Source organism: Rhipicephalus microplus, chromosome 5 (assembly GCF_043290135.1).
Source record: "Rhipicephalus microplus isolate Deutch F79 chromosome 5, USDA_Rmic, whole genome shotgun sequence".
Taxonomy (NCBI): Eukaryota; Metazoa; Arthropoda; class Arachnida; order Ixodida; family Ixodidae; genus Rhipicephalus; species Rhipicephalus microplus.
Genome location: NC_134704.1, coordinates 75,013,407 through 75,038,338, shown reverse-complemented (window position 1 = coordinate 75,038,338; position 24,932 = coordinate 75,013,407). Strand labels below are relative to the sequence as shown.

General features: G+C 44.3%; 1 protein-coding gene and 1 non-coding gene across 2 annotated transcripts in view; one reads left to right on the top strand and one right to left on the bottom strand.

Annotated features, from left to right (window-relative positions):
* Positions 1-24,932, bottom strand: part of LOC142817838 (metabotropic glutamate receptor 5-like) — a 151,112-nt gene that overhangs the window by 44,729 nt on the left and 81,451 nt on the right. Inside the window, exons 5-6 of the mRNA XM_075895696.1 lie at positions 12,392-12,638; positions 1,500-1,732 (exon numbers count right to left, since the gene is read on the bottom strand). Coding sequence (XP_075751811.1) covers positions 1,500-1,732; positions 12,392-12,638 — 480 coding nt within the window. The remainder of the gene's footprint in view (positions 1-1,499; positions 1,733-12,391; positions 12,639-24,932) is intronic.
* TRNAR-CCU (transfer RNA arginine (anticodon CCU)) lies at positions 904-976 on the top strand. Its single transcript has one exon. It is a non-coding gene; the product is annotated as a tRNA-Arg (tRNA).

Below are 24,932 nucleotides of genomic sequence, written 5' to 3'. Positions count from 1 at the left end.
TGGCGTGTATGCATAGTTGGCCATAACTTTGTATCGAATATTAAGGCAACTTCCCTCTAGTGGCGCCAAGTCTGAATGAAGGGCAGAGCTGGGCAGCCTTCTTTCTTTCTCTTTGCTTTTCTTCTTCCTTCTACCTCACTTTTTAGATGCGAAGCATCTCTTGCTCGGGCATATGTACCGTAACGTCGGTGGTGTCCGTGCTCACTCTACCCATGCGCAACTCTCCTCCTTAACTCCCTCCAACATCTGCGCGTCACTCTCTCCACTTCTCTTCTACCCCCTGCGCGCGTTCGCTCCCCCTCTCTCTCTTCAAGGCATCCCTCCAAACGATGATATATATATATATATATATATATATATATATATATATATGATATATATATATATATCATATATAGATCTAACAGACAATAATGCCAAGGAATGTATAGGGTAAGTTATCAGAACCAATGTAATGTAAATAAGAAGAAAGAAAAGTGGCTGAAAAAATAACTTGCCGTGAGCAGGAATTGACAAATTATTTGTTCACCCACTTTTCTTTCTTCTTATTTACATTGCATTGGTTCTAATAACATCCCCTATACCCTATACATTACTTGGCATTCTTGTCTGTTAGATCTCATTATTACTGTGCCAAAACACGGAAAAACGAGCCCTTGGGTATACGCTTCTTTCCCTTATTCATTAAAGAGGGTCTCGTAGTGGCAGACTTGGTGCCGTTAGGTTGTATACGAGGGACCATTGGTCAGCTGCCCACTCGTAATATACTCACGTGCTACGTGACGCCACACAGGCTCATAAAAGGGTGTTCCACACTCGCCGCTATGGGTACAGATGGCGCTGACTGACACTCCCACGTTTAAATTAACATATAAACCCAATAAAGTGGCTGGGGGGATGGCCGCCATGATAGCTCAGTGGTTAGGGCATCGAATGCCTTATTCGAAGGTCGTAGGTTCGATTCCTGCTCACGGCAAGTTATCTTTCACCAACTTTTCTTTCTTTTTATATACATTACACTGGTTCTAATACCTTTTCCTATACATTCATTGGCATTATTGTCTGTTAGATCTATTGTGTCAAAACACGGAAAAACGAGCCCTTAAATATACACTTCTTTCCCATTATGTATATATATATATATATATATATATATATATATATATATATATATATATATATATATATATATATAAAATAACGGAGAGAAGTGTATACCTAAGGGCTCGTATTTCCGTGTTTTAACACAATATTAATGAGATATAACAGACAGTAATGACAAGGAATGTACAGGGGAAGTTATTAGAACCAATGGAATGTAAATAAGAAGAAAGAAGAAAGAAAAGTGGATGATAAAATTACCAGCATGGGTATATATATATATATATGTATATATATATATATAAATATATATATATATATATATATATATATATGTATATATATATATATATATATATATATATATATAATTTTTGTCATGTCCCTCTATTGCTCACCCGTGCACGTTCGATTGTAGCGTGCCGAGCCCGGACCGACACCCAGTGAGCAGTTGAATCGCACTTCCCAGAACTCCTTGAACCAAGGATTCCGCGTGTTGGTGAACGGGTTCAGGCCGAAGTAGTAGTGATCGAAGGCGTGGTCGTAGTTGGCGTGAAAGCGGATCGAGAGGCTCCCGACGGACGCCTTCTCCTGGTTCTTGACCACGTCCTGGCGGTCGGACCAGCCGTCGCTGCAGAAGGACAATAATGGAGCACAGAGAGCAAATAAGCAGGTAATGTGGCAAATAGTTCTAGTTCTGGAACATACTCATGACGGTCAACGCAACAAAAGGACAGAGAAAACTATGAAGTACACGCCACAAGCGTGTACTTGTGCACTTCTCTACACGCCACAAGCATGTACACAAGCGTGTGCCTGGGACTGTGTTTTCTTTTTTTCGTGCGCTGACTGTCATGGGAAATCAACACGAGTCAGATGACGTTCAACGGACCATCAAAAGGGCAGCAGCGCCAAGGTAAGGCAAACTTATAAAGACGTATACGCCTCACCAAAAGCGAAAAGTGAACGTCGGTGGCGTCGGCGCCAACACGAGTGATGCAAGAAACAACCATGTGGTAACGTCACCCTATGGCGTTATCACCACGTCATCGGATTTTCTGACGTAATCATGCCATCATCTGAAGAGTAAACACCTTATCCCACGAATACACGACATAGTCACTTGTGCAAACGAGAAGCGATGCCTGGGGCACCGCCAAACTAGATGAGGCGAAAAAAGGTTCCAATGCGTCCGATATTAGACGCAGTGCGAATTGAGCTACTCTTGTGTAAAGAAAACTTTCCGAGTGTGGTAGGGGAGTACAGGTGTTTCAATACAATCAACGATGAAGAATAAGAATTTGTCTTTTGCCGACGAGTTGACTTAGAAAAATACATAATAGAACGTGTTATAATTTAGCAAGCGTGGATCTTTTTATCTAGCAAAAAATGTCTTGAAGGAATTCGGATTCAGCTATACGGTAATACAGACAAATTATCAACACGTAAAACCAAGGTGTATTGTTCGCGTGTCGCACACAACCGATCAAATTATTACTTTATGCGCGTTGTAGAAGGCTGTCACAGTCAAAATATAGCAACTTTCTTTACGCCTCTCTTTATCTTTCTTGAAGTGCAATGATACCAACTACACCAACTACGCAATCATGCTCTGCCTTTCGCGCGTTATTTATCACTCTTTCTATCGCTGGCTTGCTTAATATTACGCCATTATATGAAAAAGCCTTATCTCATTTTATTCATACATATCTAAAGATGTCATCTGCTTGATGCGTTAGCGAAACGTAAAAGAAGGAAAGCATCTAGCCATTGATGCATCTGCAAGGTCTCGAAATCTCCAAAAGCAAAGCATCGTCACACATGATTCGCGAGACAGTACATACTAAATCAAGCGCGTAGGCGCATTAAGGTAAATAAATAACTACCTGACTAGAATGGATGAACACTCGGGTATTGCGTAAATGAAAAAGACGTGAGAATGGCCGTCTGCTCCGGTCATAACTTATGAGCAGCCGACACGTGTGCAGGAGTCGTTCCGCTGTCGTGAATTCTTTATAGAGAAAGGCTGCCCTTCCAACCTTGTGCGTTGATTTGCTTTTTTCTTTGTTGACCAGCGCTTCCGCGAACATTCCGAGCTGTCCAGTAATGTGACCATCACGCACGCTCAAGGCACATTTCCTGTGCACAGCTGTGGCCAGCGGCGACAGCACACAGGGCATCTAAATTTCAACTTTACTGTTCATCCGTACAGCGACCGTGCATGAAGATTCGAAGCACGCAACAGAAAACACCTGTAGCGTGGCGCGGTTACGGAGCAGAGATGAGTGAGAAATGATGAGCACGTGACCTGACATGACGCAGATCTTCGCTGCGCAACACAGATGATGATGGATGAATAAGATTTGAGGTTGTGAGAGACCAAGAATATTACCACCATTACTCCGCTGTACTGCTAGGGAGTCATATATATTATAGTAATTTGATACCTTATGACTTAGTTTTACATGTGCTTGCAAAATAATTGAATGACAAACGCAAAGATGATCGCAATGTGGAAGAAGAAACTAACAGAGACCTCAAGGAAACAAACTAAAGAACGAATGTAATGTAGGATAGAGTTCGTTGTTGTCGGTGTTGGCAGCTAGGAAAGTATTGGGAGGGGGTTGTAGGTGGGCGTCGAAGAAAGGGTGTAAGTAATATTGTGTCAGCAAGGGAAGTACGTGAGACTCAGTGAGCTCAGACGAGGAGGAGTTCCCGGAAATATCGTCCTATATGGCACATATTGAAAATATTCTACTACACTGCACACACACACACACACACACACACACACACACACACACACACACACACACACACACACACACACACACACACACACACACACACACACACACACACACACACTCGCTCTCTCACCCTTATCTCAGCTTTTCGACCAAACAAACATGCTCCGAGGGCACATGCGAAGCTTGGTCAGGAGGACTCGTGGACGGCTGCACTCGCGGAAACCGGCGAGGCTACACAGTAAGGCTGGCTATCGATTTATTTGCGTTACGTTGGTTTGTGCGTACGGACGCTGATGTCTCAGCGCCGAAGAAGAATTCAGTCGCGAAGTCTGTCGATAGGAATGCGAGAGATCGAGGCTTTTCAATTTAAAGAAAGAATCGAAGATCACACGTCACAGACGAATGAAGCATGTGTCAGGGAGGATGTAATGAAAAAGAAATGGAAGCAAAAATATATCAGAAAATAGACGAGATCTTTTCTGCAGCAGTAGGTTTGGGTAAATGGAACCTCTACTCTATAATTTATAGCCATGTTCCTTGGCAAAAAGAGATGCAAACGTCAACTCCCTGTCTCTTCTCTATCTCCTCTACCATCCCAGGCTCTAGAAAGTCAGCATGTTTCGATAAATTTCCTGAGGGGAATACATATATATATATATATATATATAAATATATATATATATATATATATATATATATATATATATATATATATATATATATATATATATATATGTATATATATATATATATATATATATATATATATATATATATATATATATATATATATATATATATATATATATATATATATATATATATATATATATATATATATATATCGCTAGGGAGCGTATTCTATACCAGTTCCATATATATTGCGCTTTTCTCTTTCCTCGTTTTTTTTTCTTTCTTCATTCTTTGATGTTGCCTGATGCCTTGCTTCGGAGGCATGCATTGTTCGTTGAGGAGCCGAGAGTTTCTTCAGTTTCAAAAAAGATCGCTTCAAAACACGACGCACGCTTTACGACTACTGAGAATGCGTAGTAATGACGTGCAGTTCTTGTTAACTTTTTTTTTCCGAAGATAAGCCCAGCTGCTTTCCACAAGCGGTAAATCACAGCGTCTTCTTATCTGCTTTGTAACTTGATATCCTATGGGTTGCGTTTTCTGACTCGGGGACTGGGGAAGGGGGGATCATTAACGCGACAGTTGGTACCAGCTTACCGGTAACTGCTTTTGCGCAACGGTAGAAAACGATAGCTGTGGAAGCTGTAAAAGGCTCTCCAAAAAACGTTTCTATTTTGCGATTTGTTTACAATAAGACAGATGGTGGCGCACGTTAAAACACAACGACTTTCAAAACTCCAGTTTGGCCACCCATCCGTATTCGTCCGAAAGATTCATTACTGGAAGGTCAGACATTATCAAAGCTTTCATCACGAACAGCTCAAACTGGGAAAACTTTAAAGAGCATGACGGGTCGCAACACATCCTCTATGACTGGCCTTGCCTTAGTTGCGAAAGTAGCAGACTCTGACATCAGCTTTGGCAACGCATCAAGGTGGGCATTGTGGTGCTAGCTATATTCTTGGCCCTGCACGTGGCCTCACAACACGAAAAACAGATACAGGGCTGTTTTATGGAAGTTGCGGGGCGTTCAGACTAGACACGATGCTTTAGACAGGCTACCGGTTTATATAACTGCAGCATGTACTAGGGCAATGCGTATAACAATGAATCACAACACGCCTCCTACAATGCTTGCCCGCCCGCCATAATACGACGCTGATGTGCCCCCGCAGACGAAAAGTCGAGCAGGCGCCGTAGGCGACAGAATGGCGCTTACCTGTTTGTACGTGTGTATCCTGGTTCTCTTTTTATATCTCCCACTCTAATACATGTTGCAGTTATGGGATACCAACTCGCCTGATCAGCAAATCCGATATGCCCCTTGATGACATTCGGTTTTGTTCACCGATGTACCATAATTACATCGGCGGTTAAAAAGAGCTTTAGAAAATAGCCCACTGATTTTCTACACTTTCTTTCACTTACTTGGCAAAATACATTCAAATAAATGTTCTTTTGAGCTACTTAGAAAAATGTGAGAGATTTTCTTGAACTGTACGCACGTTCTTTTTATCTGAAAAACTAAAGAGAGATATTTCTTGCCCTAAACAGAATCTGAAAACGTGCTTTCAGTTTCGACTTAGGCGCTGTTGAATGAGGTGACCGGTAGTTTTCTGGGGTAGCTGGTGCCCACTGAGGCATGTTCCCTCCATGCAGGTGTCCTCCCGCTTCGGGTTTATCACGTCATCGTCGTGCGCTCTGTGTCCCGTAAGTTCCAGACTCACGCTAGTCTTTGCTTTCGATTTGTCTTGGCACTTCGGTAGCAATGTATTCCAATACCAGTACTCTGCCATACAGGCTGTACTAAATAGAAGCAGCGAATTTTCATGGTCCAAAAAGCCTAGCACTTACATTTACAGAGAAGAAATTGGCGCAGCTTGCACTAAATCTCGCAAGGCTGGGTAACAGGAGAGCTGGTGAGCACGTAGCTAGTCTTGGCTTGCCTAGACTTATACCCTCCACCCTGTTCCTTTCCCATGCCTTGGTATACTAAGCTACACATGGCCACACTTGCTCTGTTTGTCTTTTTAAATCTGTTTTGTGTCGGTATATTTTCGTCTATTCCTCTCAATTTCGATATCCTTCTCTGTCTTTATTCTTTTATTTCTTTCCTTTCTCTCGGTCTTTTAAATGCGAAGCGTTTCTAAGTGAACTTCGGCGACTTTGAACGTATCTATCTAGCCGTTTACGTTTGGGTGCTCTCGTGGTCCTCCCTTAACTTGGCGTCAAATAAAATCAGCATGGAAGGGTAAGTTGGTTTGACGAATATGACGCACTGGTCAAGACATGAATAATGTCACAATCCCGTCGCGTACGTCGTCAAACACGTCCCGCTAGACAGTGGCGCATACCCACGAGCGGGTATGTGCCACTGGTATGCGGGCATGTACCACAGGCCATTGACACTTAGTATCCACCCAGGAACAACAAGAACATGGTTAAGCTCTCCGCCGTTCTTCTCCTCTTATTTTCCTTCCTACACGGGCAATTTTAACGCGTGAGCGTAAAGAAATACGCGACATCGGTAGCGTCGACCCGAGGCATGCAAAGAATAAATGTCAGGGTCCCAGCTGGAATCTAACCGAAGCATTCTACATTGCAATGAAGCATTTTACCACAGAGCTATGCGAGGTCTCGAAACTACTTTTCAAAAAGACGCTAATCTTCGTGATATGTCAATAATTGTTGCCTACCCAATTTTACAAACGCTACATATGTACTCCTTCGATACAACCGTCACGTACGCCCATTCGGCAGCAGTGGCGACGTTCCAGGCACAAGCTGAACAATTTCTTCTGCGTTTTGCAGTTTCACCGTGCAACTGGGAGCAACTGAAACCACTGCGCATCATCACACACGTGTCATTATTATCGACTGCCCCACAGAAGCAAGCACAATCTGCAGAACACCAGGAGGCGACTGATTCCAGCACCGTGTGATCTCCGGGACCACGTTACCATCTGCATATATACAAAGACTGCCCCTTCACCAATGATTGCATTCGGCAGCAGTGGCGACGTTCTAGGCACAAGCTGAACAATTTCTTCTGCGTTTTGCAGGTTAGTGGCGCTCTTCTCAGAGCATAAAATTGGTTCTAGTCTTGAATAGCTGCCACTGTTGCCCGGTGTTTAGTATATGTGATTTTCTATGTGATTTTCTTCGTGTTGTCGGTAGTAACTAACATAAACAAGGAAGTTTCGAGACTGACCAATGATTTCAAAGATGAAATCAGAAATGAGTGGAAGCAAATGAAAGAAGCGCTAGAGCGAGGCTTCCGATCAGAAGAAAAAAATCTGCGCACTGAAATTGATGAAATGAAGAAGAGCATGGATTTCTTCAGCAAGACCCTAGATAACACCAATGAAAAACTAGTGGCAACTTTAAAGGAAAATAATGCGCTCAAGAAAGAAAACGGTGTGCTACAGCACAAAGTTTCTTTTTTGAAAGGGAAACTGGCGCACTGCCAATCAGGCCTCTTGCAGTCTGAGCAGTACTCGCGAAATCGAAATTGGGAAATTAAAGGAATAACCGAAAAACCGAATGAGAACCTTGTTGAAGTACTCCAAAAAATTGGAGAAGTACTTGGCGAGACTATAACCCCTGAGGACATTGACGTTTGCCACAGGGTTCGAACAAAGCAGGTTGGTCAAACCAATATAATTGTTCAATTTCAGCGGAGGGACAAACGCGATCAGCTGCATGCTTCAGAATTCGCGCAAGAAAAGGCTAACAAATGCCTCCCTCGGCCTACCTGCTGAATCTCCTGTGTTCGTAAATGAACAACTTTGCCCTGAAGTGAAGAAAATGCTCGGAATGGCAATAGCGCGCAAACGGGAACACAGCTGGAAATTTGTGTGGACGAAAAATGGCACTATTCATGCACGCCGCACGGAGACTTCACCTGTTGTCCACATAATGCGTTACTTATAATGCATAACGAGATAACGAACACATAATTCACAGACACTACAATATATTCATGCCCAGAATATAGATGGAGCCTTCAGGCTATGTAAGTCCAGGCGACATCATTACGAAGCACAACATTACTAACAAAGACAAACTGCTAAAAATTATGCATCTAAATGCAAGGTCACTGTTGAACAAAACGGATGAGGTCACTGTGCTAATTGAATCGTGTAACCTCAATTTTGAAGTTTTGATGTTTACGGAAATCTGGTATAATGATGACTCAGAGTACTATGCACTTCAAGGATATGAACATTTCAATGTAAATCGCATGGAGCGCAGAGGTGGCGGCGTTGCGATTTTAACTTCTTTAAATGGTTATGATATTCTTCGAGAATATAGCGTCGCTACCGAAGATTACGAAGTTTTATGCATTAAAAAAGAAAAAAACTGTATTTGCGGTCTTATATCGACCCCCGAATGCCAGCCCCTCTGCCTTCTTTCAGTTTTTAGACAATCTGCTGTTATTTGTAAATAAATATGGCTACCTACTTACACTTGGTCGGAACTGTAATATCGACATGCCGACCAGTACAGCAGCTACTACACAGTTTTTGTCAATTCTGGAGTGCAATGACTTCTACAGTGTAATCAAAGCACCAACGCGTGTAACCGCTATGACGTCATCGTTACTAGACACTTTCATAATAAACTCGACTATCGATAATTCAAAATCTGGAATCATAAGCCATGACATCAGTGATCACATGCCCATATATCTTTTCCTCGAACGAAAGACGTCAACTAAAAGCACGTTTACTAGTAATACAACGTATCGCAAGATATCGGCTCAGTCACTTGATAAATTCCGAGAAGCTGTGCGCGAAACAGATTGGACTGGCATATTTTCCATTAGGGATGCCAATGAGTCATATAACAAGTTTATGAACAAACTGAAAATGCTTTACTTTAAATCATTTACAATTCAGCGCTACGGAAATCAAAAGCCATCGTGCAAGCCCTGGATTTCGAAAGAATTCATAAGACAAATCAACAAAAAAATAAACATTACCAGTGTTTTGTCGAGTCAAAGGACTTGTCAAAAGTGGAAAGAATATAAACAACTTAGAAATAAATTGAACAAAGAAAAAGAAAAGGCAAAAAATGACTACTACACGCGCATATTTAATGATTGTATGCGCCGAAATAACAATGTATGAGAAAAAATAAACGATACACTAAATCGGAGGCCAGCCACTAGACGAATAGATACACTGAATATCGATTGTATTTCTATAGGCGGCACAGAACTTGCGGACCTATTCAATGATTTCTTTGTGAAAGTGGGATGTGTAGATCACGGCATTCAGCCCACACTGCATCAAACCTCGTTAAGAGAGTCTATATTTATAAAGCCTACTAATACTTCTGAGGTGATTGCAACATTTTCATGTCTGAAAAATAGCCGCAGTAGGGATATGGACGATTTAGAAATCAGACCAATTAAGTATGCCATAGACCTTCTCGTTCCTGTTATAACGCACATTTTTAACGCATCCTTCTCGACTGGAGTTTTCCCTCGCAATATGCAAGTAGCACGAGTAATAGTTTTACATAAAGAGGGTGATAAAAACAATATTGGCAACTATAGACCAGTTTTTATTCTTCCTATATTATCGAAGGGCCTCGAAAAAATTATCAATGTCCATATTGATAATTTTTCGCAGAAACATAACTTGCTAACCGGGGCAGCACGGTTTTCGAAAAAGACGGTCTACGGAAAGTGCATTAAATATACAAAAGGATCCTATTCTTCAAGAACATTGAAAAAAAGCTTCTAACGTTAGGGCTATACTTAGACTTTAGCAAAGCATTTGATAGAGTCAACCACCAACTGTTGCTTACGAAACTAGAAAGATATGGCTTCCGAGGAATAACACTTAAACTTATCCGATCTTATTTAAAAAGTCGACATCAATTTGTTGAAGTTAATGAAAATAGGTCACAAACGAAACCTCTAACAGCGGGTGTGCCTTAAGGTAGCATCCTTGGCCCGATATTTTTTCTTTATTACAGTAATGACATCGTAGAAATTAGTGATATGTGTAAGGTTGTCGCTTATGCAGATGACTGCTCAATTTTCTTTACAGGAAAAGACTTAGAAGAAATAATGCTTATAGCTAGCACTGTCTGTAACAAAATTCAACGCTGGTCAAAGGCAAACTACTTGATTCTTAATGAAACCAAAACAAAATGTGTCATTTTTCGTGCCCAAGGAAGTTCTACTACATTACCAGATAAGATTTTTCTGGGTCCATATAAGATTACCATTACGTCCTCTATGAAAACACTCGGAGTTATATTCGCCGAGCATATGTCCTGGAATGCTCATGTTCACAATGTGTGTGCGAAAGTGCGAAACGTTATTGGTATTTTAAATCGCTATCGAAATACATTGCCCTGTAAAATTAGGCACCTCATTTATCAAGCTCTCTTTAACTCACACCTCACTTATTGCTCACTCATATGGAGAAATACCACCACACAAAATATTCAGATGACGGAAACACTTCAAAAGAAGGCAGTTCGAGCTATTGCGAATGTTTCTTTCTCCGAACATACGGAAGAGCTTTTTCGGCAAATTAAAATAATAAAAGCTGGTGATATTTGGAAACTGACAACTCTACAATGCTACAGGGTGCTATGCTAGGAAAGCTAGATTCATTTTTAACCCTCGCTGATCTACAAGAAAACAAAAGTACATATTCATTTCGCCGTCAGGCCCCATGGCAGATTCCTTTTTTTCGTACAAATTATGGACAACAGCGCCTTTGTTATACACTGCCTTCCCTACTTAACCATTTCAACCGAAAAAGTGTTGATGTGTTACCGCTAAACAAAACTAAAATGTTGGACCTGTTCCTGTAACGGCTCTTTAACATAGGATTAGAAAAAAAATCCCACCGGTTGTTGATAGCATGCTGCTGTTATAGTTATTTTCTACGTTATACAAAAAGTGTTTCTCGGTTGCACTTTGTAGTTGCTGTATAGTTGTTTTTAATTTATACATTTATCTTCCTTCATCGCAATGTTTATTTTATATTCAGTTGAAATGTTATTATTGCATTAATGCTTTATACTTTGTAACATGCTTTCTTCTATTGTTTTGAAACAAACTTCGCCACTGTCTGCCTGGGGGACCGGAGCTTTGTCAAGCCGAAGAACTATCGGCTTTTTCTCCAGTTCTCCCTTTTTCACCTTTGTATGAAATCGTGAAAATAAAAGATTTTGATTTGATTGATTTGACGTCAGGTTAACGTCAATAGTGATTAGGTGCCATGCACGGAAGTTGATTTATGTAGCAGTGTCCAGAGCCAGCATACTCGCGAGCATCAGCGCCTCATATCAGCTTCTGGTGTTGCTAATACGCATGTCCCAGTTGGCATCCTTGCACAAATGCAAACAACTGGTTATATAAACATCTGCAACTCTTCAGCATATGTCTGTGCGCGCAACATTTGTACATATATTTAACGTCATTTCGTGGCGTGTTGCTCAATAAAAAATTTTAACATAGTCGCTTTCTATCTGCATGCTTCGCATAATGTCGATTCCCAAGTACGTGGGATCCGCCGAATTTTTTCATACTCTTCCTTTCTGTCTTAGTCATCAATATATTACATACGCTTGGTTAATATAAGCATGCCTTACACGTTTTTGTGCGTACGTGCATATATACACATGTAAAGTAAAAAAACATTCTGAGGGAGGGGGGGTCATTTGAACGTTCCTACCATTCCTCTCCCCCCACCGAACAAGTGACTCTCTTGAAAAATTGTAACAGCGCAACAAAACGCCCATTTGTCGCCTTCGTCCGCAATGACGTCTCGGACGATATTCTAACATGGTTACTGCCGACATAAGTCCACGGTCGAAGCATGATTCGAGGAGTTATTGTCGGCTGCAGGAGTTATTACTATCATTATATTGCTCACCTGCCGAAGAAGATGTATTTCCCGGCGACCTTGAGCCTGGCGGTGGCATTGATAAGCGCTTGCACGGTGAAACCTTCGCAGAAGCAGACCACCACTTTGGCTGTGCCAAACTTGTCGATGCTGCGCACCACCGCATTATAGTCCTCATCGTCCGCATCCGTTGGAATGGCGTGCGAGTTGGCCACACAGATGCCGGCGTCCTTGGCACGACTGGTGAACTTGTCGATGCCGTTGTAGCCGTAGTTGCCTGCGATAGAACATGTGCAAGGCATAATGTCATGGTAGTGAACTTTGCAAATGAAAAGCGTCATGTACACAAACGTCTGTCCTGTTCTGTCCATTCCGCTCCTGTAGTGCCATTTCCTGCCCTGTCCTATGGTTTTTGTCCTGTAATATACTGCTCTGCATTGTTGAGTCTTCGCCTCTCCTGTTTCGTTTTGAACTGTTTTGTGCTCTTTTGTCTTGTACTGTACTGCACTGTTGGGTTCTGAAGTGTCCTGTTGGGCTCTGTCTCCCTCTGGTTCATTCTGCCGTGTCCTTTTTTGTTCTGTCCTGTTCTGCCTTCTTTGATTATGTCATGCCCTGTTCCATCCTGTTTTGTACTGTTATGGTTTGCTTCCTGCGAATAAGTTGCGATTTACATTCCTTCCACTTCTCCATATTTATAAGTACTGCAGTACAAAAAAAGAGAGAAATAAATGTTACCCGAAAATAAAAATGAAGCATAGCGATAACGCATATAGAAAACTGGAACAAACACATAAAATAACATGGCAATGGATATGTTCGCTTGCAGGAATTCACCTTGCAAAGCAACATTCACACGGACACACTTAGGTGCAAGTTCTACCCAAAGTCTAGGACATCACTTAGTATAAAGCTACCCACAGCTGCTATTCAAAAGCACTCATTTAGACCATTTTTCACTAATAATTCTATTTGAAAGATGCTTGCAATTAGCTAAGATGGACGCATGGACGTACGGATGCTTCGCCCCACTCTCCATCATTCACCCCGTGGATATGCTGCCATTTTCCTGTCTTTTTTGTCGTAATAATGAAGCCTGCTTTGTCATGTAAGATATGTCACTTGATCTGCAATTATTAGGCGCTATTGTAATCGTAACATTTAGAAAAAATTTAATACTACGTGTGATGCCACCTACTCGTTGTCTGTGTAATGGTATTTTTTGCTCGTAATGTTCCTAACACAATAAAACAAAGAACACGTGGGAGAAGGTCCCAATAAAAATTCTGATTGGTAACTGTTGGAGTAATGAAACTCTATGAAACAGAAACGTCCACGTAGCAAGGATGTTCACGAATTACTATGTTTCACAGCTACTTGAAAAATTAAAATAAAAGTTGTGGAAGAATGTATGTTTTACACTGTCGCGTTATTGAGAATTTCTTTGCGCACATTTCTAACTATCCCAGAATTTTACCTAAGTGCACCGCATGAACATGTCCGTCGCAGTGATACGGCAGCTACGTTGCTTGGCTGCTGACTCGATGGTTTGGGGGTCAATTACGGCGTTTATATTTCAATGGGGCTGAAATTCTCAACACCCCTGCAATGTGCGGTGTCTTTGCACCACGTTATTTAAACCACTGGAGCCCTCCGCTAAGGTATGTGAAGTAACAATACTGTTTTTCTGGCGTGTGAAAATCGTACAAATTTTTATTATCTGCACACGCATAAACTGATTCGCCATATCTGCATACTGCACTGAAAACAGCCCCTTTTTTCTGACGACGTTACCTTGTTGTCGTTTCGGTGTCACGCACAGAAACACCCTACGACACTCTCCCTAAAGCGGCGCCTGCATTACCTCTGAAAGTGAAAACGAGCGCACATATCGCCGGGGCACAAACAGTGGAGCCGCCGGCGAAATTACAAACTCCGATAGAAGAGCACGTCAGTGTGCGCCATAGAGGACCGCAATCGCTCGATGTCACATTGTGCAGTGCGTGTAGCACACGCACGCTTCTCTTATATACCTCTGCGGTTGCATCTACAACTCGGAAGCACCCGATGAAACGCACCGCTTTGATTTGTGGGCTGACTGGTGAGGAGGAAGATGCTGCAGACGTTGTCACCAAAGCGGAATGAAGGCGAAAGCGTTCGGCCACCGTATATTTCCTCGCCCTACTTCCCGTCTCCACCTCACTTCTGTTTTCTTCTTCTTTTTTTATCGAGTTTTGACGTTGATAGGAGCTATGCTGACGCTTCTTTTTTCGCAGCTTTATGTGCCATCCCCATCCCACCTTCCTCGGCTTCTCTGGGCGCGTATCGCCGGTTGGCTCCGGGCCAGAAAATACCGCCACCGTCGCTCCATTAAACGATTCCCCGCTTTTCCTTGGTTTTCTTTTCTATGACTGCGCTGCAGCTCTTTGGCGGGAGGTGTGTGTTTGCTGTGATAGACTAGCGGCCTGCTGACGTTTTATGTTGTTCCTACCACCGCCGTGTCTTTTTGAACAGTATGTCGTCATGGCATGATTCGATAGCCGAATTCATTTTTTCATTAAACACAAAAAAAAAACTCGGCAGTTTTCTGAATCAGAACTAGAGTACACGGCGTCTGAGATGTTTGCAAATATAAAATCAAAACGAAACAGTCATGTATGTTAAAACTCTAGAACATGGCGCTTATAATGATCTGTGTGCCCTAGCTGCTGCCTTCCGTTTTTTTTTTCATTTCAACGCTGTAGAGTGAAGTAGACTTGTTTTATATTCATGCACAATTTCGATGTTTGTTGCCCCCCCCCCCCCTTCTGTCACACTATAAAGTTTCGTGATGGATGTATCTTTTCCCTTACTTTCCACGAATCACACGTGTTATCTCACGCGTTTTGGAAATATCAGCGACAACGCCAAGTTTTGATTCTCAAATACACTCCCTCTTCATTTGACTGTCTGACCCATGTTTATTTGCGCCTCGTTGGTTGCGATGTTTATAGATAATTCATTTCAAGTCATTCGCCTCTTGAAACTTTCGGTGAAAAAGAAAAGATAACATTAGTGTGCATTATCGAAGTAAGTCACAACGGTGACAACTAAGTTCTTTTTAGTCACGCAATCAGTGAATCACATGACTGAATCACAATTACGTTCAGTGCATCGATGACCACCTAGTTACTCCAATGATTAGAAGAGGTTGAGATGTAGCAAGGAGATCAAGGGGGGTTAACTATACGCATGCTCAGTTTGCTACCTTTCAAAAAAAATGAAAGGGCGAATAGAGAAATGAAAGAAAACAGAAGGATTGGCAAAATCACGCACACACTTGGGAGAGCGCATCGTGTTTACAGGCGGTGGCACAGGCCTGTTGACTTTGATTATTTTCGCAGAACTTTCATTGCCTCCTGTGGCTGCCAGGCAGAGATATGTCCAAGGTTTTAGAACTTTGGTTGAAGAAAACGGTTTCGAGTTCAGTTATTCGAGAATCATATGAAGTGAGAATGAGTGAGGGTCATAGAAAGCGCCGCTGCACAGGACGTGTCCAATTGTGTGTTTCATTCCGCAGGAATCACACAAGAGCTTCACATTGGAACGAGAAATTCACTATGGCAGCTGCGGCATGAAGGATCAAATTTGTATAGATGAGATCTTATGTACACAGATGCTTGAGCCCGGAAGTGTAGTTTTCTTGACACGTACGTCGTTGACAAAGGTATCAAAACAACTCGGGTCCCTTTAAGTGCTAATTGGGCTGCTTCGTCGCCTAATTGAATAATAGAAATATGTTTACGTCCTGGTAGCCATTATCCAATCCTTTCGCTCGAACTTGATAGTAACTGTTTTTAACTCTTTTTTACAGCCCTTACAGAAACAAGCGCTGATGCCGTATATGTCGTTCCATGCGATAATTTAAACTTTATTCTATCAGTGCAGTCGGAATGGCATTATCACCTGCCTGGTGAGTTGATTGGCGAGGCCGACCGATCAGTACAGATCTGCCATCGGTTCGAGTAGGTCTCATGTAATAGCATAGCCACCTTTTGTAATGCTATCTTGAAATGTTAGCTTTATCCCTGGAATTTCAGGAACATGACTTAAACCGCGGATTTTCAATGCTCTGCTTGGCTTAGTTGATTGGGATTGAAAACGTGCGGCTAACTTACATTCTCAGAGCAGGATTTCAGCACTCATTCCGATGAAAAAGGTTCACTTGGTCAACTTGGTCAACCATTGAACGAAGGATGCAGAGAACTCACACATCCAAGTACAGTATTATACGTCATCGGCAAAATGAGGTTCCGGAAAAGGCAAAGAAATGAAGCCTCGATAAGTGAAAGATAGACAAGACAGAAAGTCGTCAAAAATTGTGGGAAAGAGGTGCAGTTTCCCGTACGAGACGGCCCCGGCCGTCCCTGCAGCGACAAAAAGAAACCCGCGAGTCGAAGTGGCGGCCCGAGTCGACAGGCGTTGGCGACGGCGAGTGTCGCTAAAGTCCTTCTTCTACAGGCGCCCCCAACTCGAGGGGATAATGGAGTTCGGTCGTGAACAATGTCCAGAGAGACATGCCGAGAAAAAGTGGCGGCGGAATCGAGCGTCACCTAAAAACGCAGAAGGCCGCTGGACAAAAGAGCTGAACAAAGACTGGACAGAATACTCGGAAGTACGCTACGATGACGCCTGCGTACGACACTCGCCAAGCAAAGAGATCAAGAATGAGAAACGGAACGAAAAACAGAGAAAGCGAAAACGAAGTAACACTTATGCAGGGAATTTAGGAAGCGTTAAGCCAAACGCTCGTCGCACTACAGCGGTTTCTCCACTCCAGTCTATACTTTTTTTTAATCCCGCATGATGATATTCCATCAAGGGAGGAGACAGTAGAACGGTTGTTATAGTTTTTTTTACGTTGTACTTTCATTCTACGAATGAAAACATAACACTTCAAAGAACAATCAACGATACGGAGGTAAAACAAGTTTGAGTTGTTTTCTGTCTGGCTTATCTTCAAGTGCATCTTTGGCGAAGCCAGGGAAGTTCAACATCTCCCAATTCCCCTGAAATCTAATCGATTTTCAATGCGCATGCGTAGACTCGAACACATACAAGTCACCCGCCTTGGTAGTCTAATGCTTATGGTGCTCGACTGTCGATCCAGAGGTCGCGGGATCGAATCCCGGTGACGGTGGCCGCATTTGTGGTGAAGCCGAGAATTTTTAAGGACCGCGTACTTAGCTTTAGGTGCACGCTAAAGATCACCAGATGGTCGACATTTCCAGAGCCCTTAAAAACGGCGCCTTTCATAGATGTTAACCCCCATCAATTACACATACCATATGAACACACGAATTTCCATGAAGGATGGTTCAATTCCCCACTCCGCTAGATAGAAAGCCTCGCTATATACATTCATAATGTGCAGAGCTCAAAAAATAGTAAAAAACCCTTGAGTGGTGGTGTTAGCGGAAGCGAGCACACTGCGAATTCACCCCCATCCCCCTACTTTCATCTTCTTTATCTCTCACCGAGATACAAATGAGCTCCGAGAACATCGTGCTTTCCGCGCGAATAGAAATAAATGCCGGATGAAAAGATAGGGGAGAAGTAGGTATAGAGAGGGGGTGGGGGCTGCTTTGTTGACACGGCGAAAATGTAGAGTGCGGGAAATTGGCGTCCTCAGACGATGGTGTCGCCTAGTACGGTTCGTTATGCACGCTGGTATCTGCATGGCAATATCCCTCATAAAACGAGGGGAGCGCGCAAGAATACGACCCTTTCTTCGTACGCGCTTCCGGGAAACCGCTTTCGCTGAGATCTCCTCGTCTTCTTGCGGTATAGTATGCGCCGAGGAAGACTCTGCCCGTATAGCAACACAACCGCCCTGCGAAAACACCGCCCCAGTCCTATAACTACGCGCCCAATAACGGTTTTTACTACGGGCGACCAAATCGACGACAGGCTTCCTCCTAAAAGAACCCCGTCGACCCTCGTATATAGAGAGCTGTGGGCGCTCTTGGGATAGTAGTGAGATATCTCGCTATCTTCTTGGCAGGAAAAATAGTGTTATATACAACGGTTCACTGCTTCAGTTTTTATAGTATAGATGAAGTGGTCAGACAAAATAGATGGTGCTCTGCGTAAATAATCAGCCGTTTTCACGTGTATTACAGAGCCCGAGCATGCAACGTGCAGGTAAATGACAAGCGCCGAGCTAAGGCGCTGGATTGAGGCGAGTTCTCACGCAACTGAGAGCTTTGCGATTGGTCCACCGGCCTTGGCATTATCAAAGTGTTCGTTTTTCCTTGAGGGCCAACAATGCATACCGCCTATTCGGGAGGCAAGGTCAACTTGGTTGCATTTCTCGTATTTTCACGAACGTTTAAGAGATCGGGTACGAGCTCAAGAAAGGGTTCAAGTTCAGTGAAAGGCATTGCTGTGTAGGATAAGTTATTATCCGCGGTTTACATTTTTCACAGATTCGCTCACGTAAGTCTTGCCTAATTGAATAAGACGGCGTCTTCCAGCGTGCTCTTGCACCAACGTACTATTCGTAACTTCCGCGACTTCTCAAGTAAAGCCACAGCGAAGTAGGGAAGCAAGAGATGCGTTTCCGTTCTCACAGAAGAGTTTGCATGGTTGGAAATTGCGGAAGCCTTAACCTTAACAAGATGTCATGAAAGGCTCAGAACAAAGGCAGGCGGTGGGTCTGTAACTGACTAACGACCGAAATTATCCGCATATTCGTTCCCCGCTCTCTCTTCCTCGATCTCACGTTAATGGTGGTTAAGCTGCGTCAAATCCTCAACCGCAAGTTATTAGAAAGCTTTATATAGTATAGCGGAAAACAGCAAAGGGAAGAATTTAGGAAGGAAGGAAGGAAGGAAGGAAGGAAGGAAGGAAGGAAGGAAGGAAGGAAGGAAGGAAGGAAGGAAGGAAGGAAGGAAGGAAGGAAGAAAGGAAGGAAGGAAGGAAGGAAGGAAGAAAGTTTAAGCGGAAAGACAGGGAGGTTAGCCAGTTCTTAGACCGGCTGGCTACACTGTGCTGGGGAAAAGGGTGAGGGGAATGAAAGATGTTAAAAAGAAATGTTGCGAAGAGAGGGAGAAATTACAAAAACAAATTGCGACAGAGGAAAGGCAACATCGAAGAGTATAAGACACTAAAGTCTGTCTCTGAGGCCAGTTGTCCGCAAAAAGCGCAGCAAAGCTTTCAAAGCCTTCTGGGCTGAGGATGGGCTCGGCCAATGACCCAGAATCCTTTGTTCTGATAAAGGCCGATCGTCTAGTCTATCCAGAGCTGCAGTGAGTTCTTGTCTTTGCGCGTTGAAATGGGTGCACTCACACAGAAGGTGCGCGATGGCTTCTTCGCAACTGCAGTAAGTGCATGAAGGAGAGCTGGCCATCCCAATGAGATAAGAGTATGCGTTCGTGAAGGCCACTCCAAGCCACAGGCGGCATAGAAGAGTCTCCTCAGCTCGAGATATCCTTGAGGGAAGACGAAGCTGCAGATCGGGATCCAAGTTATGCAGGCGCGCGTTTGTGAAGTCTGTTGAGTTCCATTGTACCAGTGTGAGGTCACGTGCAAGCGAACGAAGTCTTGTAGCTGCGTCGGTTCTTGAGAACGGGATGACTGTGTATTGGGTACCATCGTGTGCAGATCTAGCGGCCTCATCTGCGCGGTCATTGCCATATATACCGCAATGACCTGGTATCCACTGATACATTATGCTGTGCTGTTTTTCGATTGCTTGGTGATGAAGAAGCCTTATTTCAGCTACTAACTGTTCATTAGGTCCATGGCGAAAGGGTGACATAATACATTGAAGAGATGCCTTCGAGTCCGAGAAGATAGACCAAATTCTCGAAGGTTCTTTCACTATAAACTCCAGAGCTGCACGTATGGCTGCAAGTTCTGCAGCTGTCGACGACGTCAAATGCGATGTCATGAATTTAATTGTGATGTGCCTCGCGGGAATAACCACCGTCCCTGCAGAGCTTACTGAAGACACCGAGCCATCCGTGTAAATGTGAAGGCGTCCGTTGTGCTTCTCTTGCAGGAAAAGTAATGTGGCCTGTTTCAGGGCTAGATGCGACGACTTTTTCTTATTTTGGATGCCAGGAATTGTAAGAAGGGCTTTGAGTGGGTGTAGGCACCATAATGGTATCGGCGGCTGTGCTGCATTCGTGAAGTGCAATGGAAGCACTGCGCAATGCTGAGCTACAGTTGCGCTGAACGCTGAGTGGGGCCTGGAAGTTCGAAGTGAGGCGAGGTGATGAGATGGAAGCCGAGCGAAATGTCTTATGTGCATTCTCAAAGCGTCTACGCGGATGTATGCGTTGACTGGATAATCACGCGCAATGATGACTGTCGCTGCTGTAGACGCGCATCTCGGGAGACCAAGGCATATTCTCAGGGCTTGGGCTTGAATCGACTGGAGGACGCGCAAGTTTGTTCTTCGGATCCCGCCAAGCACGGGTAAGCTGTATCGCATATAACCGAGGAACAGAACAGTGTAGAGTTGGAGCATTGCTCGTACCGATGCACCCCACGTTTTTCCAGCAAGAAACCTCAGTACGTGGGTGATCATGGTGAGTTTAGTTTTCATGTGGGCGATGTGAGGGCTCCAGGAGAAGTCGCGATCAACTATGACTCCGAGGAATCGGTGGGTCTTCACGTAGTTGATCGTGTGTCCGTTGATTTTAATAACATATGGGCTCATAGCCTAATGTGTGAATGCTATAAGCGAGCATTTCTCTGATGACAGCTCTAGTCCCCTTTCTTCCAGGTACTTTGTCGCTATTGTAGCCACTCTCTGAAGCCGGGCACGCAAATGAAGGCGTGTTACGCCTGACGCCCAGATGCAGATGTCATCTGCATATATTGATAGATGGACAGATTCTGGAAGTGCGTCAACCAGGCCGAGTAGCGCTAGATTGAAAAGTGTGGGGCTAAGAACACCGCCTTGAGGCACACCTCGACGGTTGCAATGGTGCGTTGTTGTGCCATTCTCCGTCTGTACAAAGAAAGTTCTGCCTTTCAGATAGCTGTGGATCCATTGGTAAACCCGACCCCCTAATCCAACATTTTCCATGACATCCAGAATGGCTTCATGTGATACGTTATCGTATGCACCTTTCACGTCCAAGAACAACGCCGCACATAAACGTTTCAGTCTTTTTTGATGCTGAACAGATGAGACCAGGTCTATAACGTTATCTATTGCGGACCGCCCACGCCGAAAGCCCGTCATAGCATGAGGGTATACCTCGTGGCGCTCCAGGTACCACTCTAGGCGAGTCAAAATCATCCTCTCCATCACTTTCCCGAAACAGCTGGTAAGCGCGATGGGGCGATAAGAGGTCAAGTGCAGATGATATTTACCTGGTTTAAGCACAGGGACGAGGCGGCTAGATTTCCATGAATGAGGGATAAATCCGCTGCTCCACGAGTCGTTGTACACGGATAGAAGGGCCCGTCGAGCTGCTTCTCCGAGGTTGCAAAGAGCCATGTACGTGATCCCATCCGGACCAGGCGATGAAGATCGTTTGCATGCCGTCAAGGCCGCTTGTAGTTCCTCTAGAGAGAAAAAGGTGTCCATTCTTGAATCTCTGGAAACTGGAGCGTTTTCTAGGTGGCACGTGGTGCACGTGGACGCATGACCGGCAACTTTCATGCAGAAATCTTCTGCTACTTCAATTTCGGTGCGGCTTTGGTGGAGAGAAAGACACTTGAAGGGGCGATGTTGATGTGGCGATGTTCGTAGGCCATGGACAATCCTCCATGTCTGCGTCAAAGGCTTGTGTGGATCCAAAGATTCGCACAGATATTTCCAGCGAAAGGATTGAAGTGAAATGATTCGCCGCTGAATTTTTTTCTGTAGGCGCCTTGCCTCCCTCAAGTCGTGAATGCACTTAGTGCGCCTATATCTTCTTTCTGCGCGACGACGGATCGCTCTGAGCCGTTCCAATTCCGCTTGATGTTGACAATATTCTGAAGTATGTTGAATATGATAGGTCGCTTCATGAGTAGCACCTCTAATCATATCCTCGAGGATGTCAAGAGGAGGCGCTTTATTTTCTTGACACCTTTTTTCCGTCAGTGACCTGAACTTTGTCCAGTCGATGCGAGTCGAAGTGTCGTAGTTTGGCGATTTTTCCAGGCCCTTGATCTTCAAATAAGTTGGTATGTGGTCGCTTCCATGAGTTTCATAGTCTGCGAACCACTTGACCTTTCCATTTAGGCTTCGTGACACAAACGTCAAGTCAAGGCAGCTGCTGTATGTCGTTCCCCATAGAAACGTTGGGCTTCCGTCGTTTACACAAAGCAGCTGCTGCTCCAGAGCAAAGAAGAATACTTGCCTTCCGTGACTGTCTGTCTTCTGACTTCCCCATGGTGGGTGGTGAGCGTTGAAATATCCGGTGATGATCCATGGTCCAGGTGTGCCTGTTAACAGTGCACGTAGTCTTTCAGGTTCAAAACGGTTTGAAGGTGATATATATGCGCCTACAAGCGTGAAGTTGAGGTCTCTACGTTTAACTGTCAAGCAGACATACTGGTTGTCATCGTGAGGTGCTACACGGTGCTCGATATAGGTAAGGTCGCATCTGATATATACAATGACTTTACTCTGTTCGTTGCAGGTAGCGGACTTGAAGGCTTCGTACCTGGATAGTCGTATTGCATTGTGTAGCCTTGGCTCACAGACAACAATAATTGGAAACTGGTTTTTAAACACAAATTGTCGGATATCAGAAATGCGGGGCTTGAGGCCTCGGGCATTCCACTGAAATATCGAAACTCCTTTGACCTCTTTACGAAAGGCTTGCAGAGACGGAGTCATGGTGCCTTTCCAGACTTGATAGCACCGGCTTCAGCGCATCCACTAACTGAAGTGCACTCTTTGCAGCCGGACTGTCAATGCTAGTGAGGAGCATACGAATGGTATTCATAAGGGCCTTCACCATGGCTACGATTTCTTTGTCGCGACTATCACCACATTCTCGTTCCGAAGTGATTGTAGACGAGCAATGCGGTGGCTCAAACGGTGGGTCTATCATTGGCAGCGCTGGCCATGCTTCAGGCGAGCCGGTGATGCTCTTGTCTTGTTTGGAGGATTTGTTGTCGGCGTGTCTGGACGCTTGAGGTGGTATGCCGGCGGTCGTTTGGTGAGGTTCAATCCTTGCTTCAGCACTGGGTCTCCTCAGGGGCCTCCGGCGACGAGACCACCGTCGTCGTACTTGGGCAGCGGCCTCCCTGTGAGTTGAGCCATCCCGGACCATTTGCCTCAACATTTGCATTTCCTTTTTCATGATTGGGCAATCTTTTGACAATGCTTCGTGAGGGCCATGACAGTTTCGACGTTTTCGAAGTTCTGCCTGGCAAGCGCCTGCGCTATGTGATTCTGAGCATAGCGAGCACACAGCCAGGTTTGTGTAAACAGCACTGACATGTCCCAATCTATAACCTTTCCGGCATTGATGGGGCTTCGGTACAAAGGGTCGCACTGTGTGTCGAAAATGGCCGACATTGACTTGCGATGGAAGGCTGTCACCCTTGAACACGAGCTTCACGCAGCGTGATTTGCCAAGGCGACGAGCTCGCAGTATAGTAAGTTCTGCAGACACCGGTTTGATGAGAGCAGCAAAGTCACTTTCGCTGATGGAAATGTCGACGTCGTAAATGACGCCTGCCGTAGAGTCGCGGCCATCAGGTATATATGAGCGAACATTGATGTTATCCAACATCTTGACGTTACTCAGCACTTCCAATGTGCTTTGTTGAGTGACGTCTACGGCGAGGATATTCTTACGGCCATTGATCCGCACGTCCGCGATCTCTCCCTGGGCGAGTTCCTCAAGAAACCTAGACGTGGCTAGACGATTGAGCCGGTTGAGACTATGAGCCGCATCGACCGGCACAAACAGAATTGTGTGTATTGTGGGCTCTCGCGTCGTCGTCACATTCTTACTTGTTGTTGGAGACGGCATCACTAGTCTTCTTTTTCGCTGCCGCCTTGTCACAGGCACGAAGTCGCCTTCATTGGAGCTTTCGTCGCTGGCCGTAGAGTAAATCAGCGTGTCTTCGCTGTCGGCATCACTCGGGTGGCACGTACGCTTTCTCGTGGTAGCTGCGGACGACGTCGATGGTTGCGGTGGAAGCCCAGGCGAATCCACGTCCATCGCCGCAGTCACTGGAACGGTGTCTTCCACAGAGTCGCAGAAAAACTTTGAAAAATTACAGATGGTGACAGCTGTGTTCTACGCCAGAATCACTTCGTCGTCGTCCTCTCGGAAGAATTTAGCTTTAGCGTTAGCGTTACGTGCTCTACACCGAGCATGTGCAGAACGTTACGTAGCCTGCAACCGTATACGTATTAACGCTATTTCTGATATACGGCATTCAGCACTAACGCACGCAACAGATCCCGTACGTAAGGCATGGTGGCGGTGCCTGTTTAACTGAGATTCATCCACTTCGAATCTTTATAGTCGTCAACATGCACTGTTAAATTTCTCCATTTCCAAACACTTGTCGTGTTTCATTTAGTTGGAGTAAAGAGGTTTCGCCAGTTGTAAACTACCGATCA